This window comes from Quercus lobata, chromosome 2 (assembly GCF_001633185.2).
Source record: "Quercus lobata isolate SW786 chromosome 2, ValleyOak3.0 Primary Assembly, whole genome shotgun sequence".
NCBI lineage: Eukaryota > Viridiplantae > Streptophyta > Magnoliopsida > Fagales > Fagaceae > Quercus > Quercus lobata.
The window spans coordinates 18,173,488-18,178,406 of NC_044905.1; the positions used below are offsets into that span (position 1 = coordinate 18,173,488).

General features: G+C 35.7%; 1 protein-coding gene across 1 annotated transcript; it reads left to right on the top strand.

Annotated features, from left to right (window-relative positions):
• The first annotated feature begins 202 nt into the window (after positions 1-202).
• On the top strand, positions 203-4,170 carry LOC115974802 (aspartyl protease family protein At5g10770-like). The gene is made up of 3 exons (XM_031095325.1): positions 203-470; positions 2,201-2,638; positions 3,173-4,170. Exons 1-3 carry the CDS (start codon positions 284-286, stop codon positions 3,997-3,999), a joined length of 1,452 nt encoding a protein of 483 aa, XP_030951185.1. The 5' UTR covers positions 203-283; the 3' UTR covers positions 4,000-4,170.
• Positions 4,171-4,919: the final 749 nt, after the last annotated feature.

A 4,919-nucleotide genomic window follows, 5' to 3' on the forward strand; every position in this document is an offset into this window, starting at 1 on the left:
AATTTTAAAGTAGCCACATATATTTTTGCAAGTGCAATTGTATAAAGTAGCCAAATAGCATAAATAAAAAAATTACTTGCTGTTTGTGTTCGTGTAGCTCACGGTTTGTTTGATTTTTTTTTTCTTGTGGACTTCTAGATTTGCTGTTAATAATAATTTATTGCGTGATTTTGATTTGCATCTGTCGCCAATAAGCCTATAAATATTAAGGTCAAGAAAGACACTAGGAGTGCACATATTAGTAAGATAGCAACGTAGTAGCTAAGGATATAAAGTATAAACAATGGCCACTCCCACCACTTCCTTCCTTAGGTTTCTCTTCTTTAGCGTTCTTGTTTTTCTTTGCACTCTGGACAACCTGGGATTTGCCCTTCAACCAAGAGAGTTGGAAGGCGAACATCTTACTCATATGCATACCCTTAATGTCAGCTCTCTAATACCGTCAACTACTTGCAGCCCTTCTACCAAAGGTTTCTCATACAACTTTCATCTCTCTCTCTCTCTCTCTCTAGATTCTCGTAATGCTACTATTATTATAGTCATTCCAACTCTTATAAGTTATTATTTTTTTCAGTCTTAATGTCTTATAAATTATAATTTATTAGATTCTTGTAAGTTGGAGAAACCTACTCGAGCAAAAGAAGTGAGGGTAGGTTTAAAAACAAATTGCCAATGAGCATTACTAATAGTAAAACTTTTTCTTTCACAAAATGTTAGAGGACGTTATTTGGTTAATAGGATTGACATTTATTTCCATAAAGTTTTGGGATTGTTATTTATATTTTTTAAAGGTAAAAATAGGAGAAGAGGGCTGGTGAGAGTAGAAGCTCAGTAGTCAAGCACTACAAGAGGTGCTGGGGTATCCTTCTCATGGGGCAATTGGGAAAGGGCAAAATATTTTTGTCACAGCTAGGTAATGATTTGATAATCACTTGGCGGCTTTGAGTCGCGTTTTATTGTGTGTCATAAAAGGCTATGATTGGTGGGTGGTCCTAGAAAGTGGATGTGACTGTTGCAACAGGGGGCAAGGGTTGATAATTGATAGAAGGGTCCATTAACGTGGCTCCCGGGCAATAAGTTTCAGGATTTGGGTTTGAGTTTTAACAACTAACTGTATATTAGTATTTTTTATATCCTATTTCAATCTCAAATGATAGATCTAAAAAATAAATGTGTTCTTTATATAAATCAAAAGTATGGAATCTCGCTCAAAATCAAGTAAAGTGCTACTATAATTACGCCAAAACAGATAAGCCACTGATCGTTCCCCACCTAGGCCAATTCCTCCTACAGGACATTTGTAATCTTATTTTTCGCTTTTTCACATTTGTTATTTCACATTCACTTTCATGGGTCCGGTTATGTCAAGTACAACAAGCACTAGGCCACAAAGTAAACACATCTCTCTAAAAAAAAAAGTTAAAAAAAAAAAAAAAAAAATCACACACTCAAAGGAGAGCTGTCATGAGCAGTTAACAGATATGCGCGTGGTTGAGCCGATGGGCTTCTAGCCCACGGTCCCTTAACATCTCCCCTATCTCCCACAAGTTCAACCTGTCATTCTCCTCCTTTTCTTTCTAGTTTCTATCCCTCCCTTTACCTTTCCAAATAATAATTGAAATTTTTTTTTTTCTTAGCAAAGAAAAAATGATTGATTTATATAAAAGTGATTATCTATTACTCACAGTTGACAATTTTGAGAAATATTATAATAGATGGTGCAATCTTAGGATAAAAATTCTTTTCCACACTTCATAGATTTCGCTTTTGAAACTATTGACCCGATGGCTAGTAAGAATCCTTTGATGATCCATCTAATCACTATGAGAATGAACCCAACTATTTTTATTTATTTTTGATTAAGTAGAACCTAACTATGCCTGCCCTATTCAGATTTCAATTTTCTAGATGGGGTTTGGTGGAAGGACAAAAGTAAAATTTGTGTTGACAAATCATAGGCCCTAAATTTTTTTTGTCAAATTAGGTTTTCTTTGGTTGTCACGGGTTATTGAATAATCTTCCCCCAAAAAAAAAAATCCTATTTGGCACGTTTTCTTTTGGTTAGCCACTTATTGTTACCTTTTTCCTAAATAAACAATTTTATTTTAGTTGTGTTTGGTGAAAACATACAATAATCAGCATTTGTATGAATTTGTTTATATGTCAAAACAATTCTAATCGATGTCGAATTAAAATGCAGGCTCTAATAAGAGGGCATCCTTAACAGTGGCAGACAAACATGGCCCATGCTCTCAACTCAATCAAGACAAAGTTAAAGCACCCACTATGACTGAAATCCTCGAACAAGACCAATCCAGGGTCAATTCGATTCAGGCTAGGCTCTCAAAAAAGCTGGGTCTTAATGGTTTACGTGCATCAAAGGCCACTACTATCCCAGCCAAGTCTGGTAGCACCATTGGCTCGGGCAACTATGTTGTGACCATTGGCCTTGGCACTCCAAAAAGGGACTTAACACTCATATTTGATACTGGTAGCGACCTCTCTTGGACTCAATGCCAACCTTGCTTAAAATCTTGCTACCAACAAAAGGAACCAACCTTTGATCCATCTAAATCATCGACTTATTCAAATATTTCGTGTAGTTCATCAGTGTGCTCTCAACTCTCCTCTGCCACAGGTATTTAATAATTTGAGACCTTTATATATAGGTAACTATAGACATGACAACAATTATAGTCGAATAAAAGATTTAAGATTTGATCCCATATTACATAAAAAATTAATTGATGTATTTTCTAAAAATAGTCATACATGCTAACTATTATACTCTTTTAAGTTCTAAGTAATATTTTGTTATTTAATATTTATATTATTAACAATTAAAATTTTGAAAACTTGAAAAGTATGTTGCATAATAATTAATTAATATTTCAAAATTTTCTTTGAAAATATTATTCTAAGAAATAAAGTAAAATAATTTCTTAAATATAGAACAGGCTACTAATTTTATTTTTTCTTTTTGTAATAAGCTAATGAGAGTGAAAACTGAAAGTTGTAAATTTGGAAAGTATTTTTTTTTTAATGAAAGTCCTAAAATAAATTAATACTACTTTTTATATCCGATGTGATTCACATAAATAGAATAATTTAAAATAAAAATGTACGAAGTGAAAGAATAATCTTTACCATAAGAAAATTTGTGATAACGTAGGGAACTCCCCGGGCTGCAGTTCCTCGACCTGTGTGTACGGCATACAATATGGCGATCAATCATTCTCTGTGGGATTTTTCGGCAAAGAGAAGCTAACCTTGACATCAACAGATGTGTTCAACAATTTCTTATTCGGCTGTGGCCAAAACAACCAAGGTCTCTTCAGTGGTGCAGCTGGATTACTTGGTCTCGGCCGTGACCCGCTTTCCTTAATCCAACAAACCGCAACAAAATACAACCGTGTCTTCTCTTATTGCCTTCCTTCAACTTCTAGCGCTACTGGTAGCCTCACGTTTGGAGAAACTGCTAGCTCTTCGAGTGCCATCAAATTCACTCCCTTGTCGAAACTCACTGAAGATACCTCATTTTACGGCCTCGACACACTCGGGATCACTGTAGGTGGAAAGAAGTTATCGATTGCAACCTCAGTTTTTTCGAATGCAGGCACCATTATCGATTCAGGGACTGTCATAACACGTTTGCCGCCCGATGCTTATAGCGCCTTGAAGGCGGCATTTAAGGATGCAATGAAGAGTTACCCTTTGACAAGTGGGTTTTCGTTGCTTGATACATGTTATGATCTTAGCAAATACAAGACAGTTTCGATTCCAAAGATAAGCTTTTCGTTTAGTGGTAATGTGAAGGTGGATTTGGATGTGTCGGGGATAATTCTCGCTCAAAAAATCTCGCAGGTTTGTTTGGCTTTTGCTGGTAACAGTGATAGTGATTCTGTTGGAATTTTTGGGAATGTGCAGCAGAGAAGGTTGGAGGTGGTGTATGATGTTGCAGGAGGGAGAGTTGGGTTTGGTCCTGCTGGTTGTACCTGAAATGGTTTGGTGAATAGTCATGTAATATTAAACCATTGATAAAGATCGGTGGAAATGTTAATTGCCATAGCAAAATAGATTGGCAATGGTTAATATTAGTGACTTAATTTGGCACGTGTATCTAAATAAAACCATGTTTGCAAGTTATGTATAACAAGGGTTACTTTGTTACGGATTTTGGGTTTAATATACACTTTATAAATCATATGTTGATAAAATCTGTAAAGTTATAATTTTCAATTATGTTTTGTTGGCATTAATTTAGTGTCAAATTTGATTGTATTTAGTCAATCATTTTCTTGTGTATTTGTGGGATTTAATATAAGGGTTGAGTGTGTGAAATTTGGTGAAAAATTGTGAAGAAAAGACAACTCACTACTTGCTCGCGATTGGCTCGTGAGTGGACTACTCGTGAAAGGCCACATGAGAAGTATATGCTGGAAGGTGAAGAGTCAAGTGCCAGGAGGCATCTCGCGACTAGGCCAACTTGTGAGATGACCCGTGCAATGCAATGCCAGCCTCTTTAGTGTGCTTGACTCAATTTTTTACCCACACTATAAAAGCCCACATTACCCACAAAATTGTAAGCAGAATCTCATAGAGAAAACCCTAAAAATACACTTGAGAGTTAGAGATTGTAAACCAACAATCATCTACACATTTTTCTTAATTTTCCTCTACTCCTACCTTTCTAATTACAAATCCTTAAGAGGTTTTTAACCCAAACATATACTTCACCCAATCTGAGTGTTGAGAGTTGTTTTGGTGCATGAGGGAAGCATTGAAAGAAGTCATTTTATAGTGGATGCAATTTGGAGCTAATTGTAGAACTCAGTGAAGTCCTTTAGGAGTTGGAACTTGGAGGCTTCAAGTACTGTGTGTAGATTAGGTTTGGAGGATCTTCTTGATATCCTTGTAAT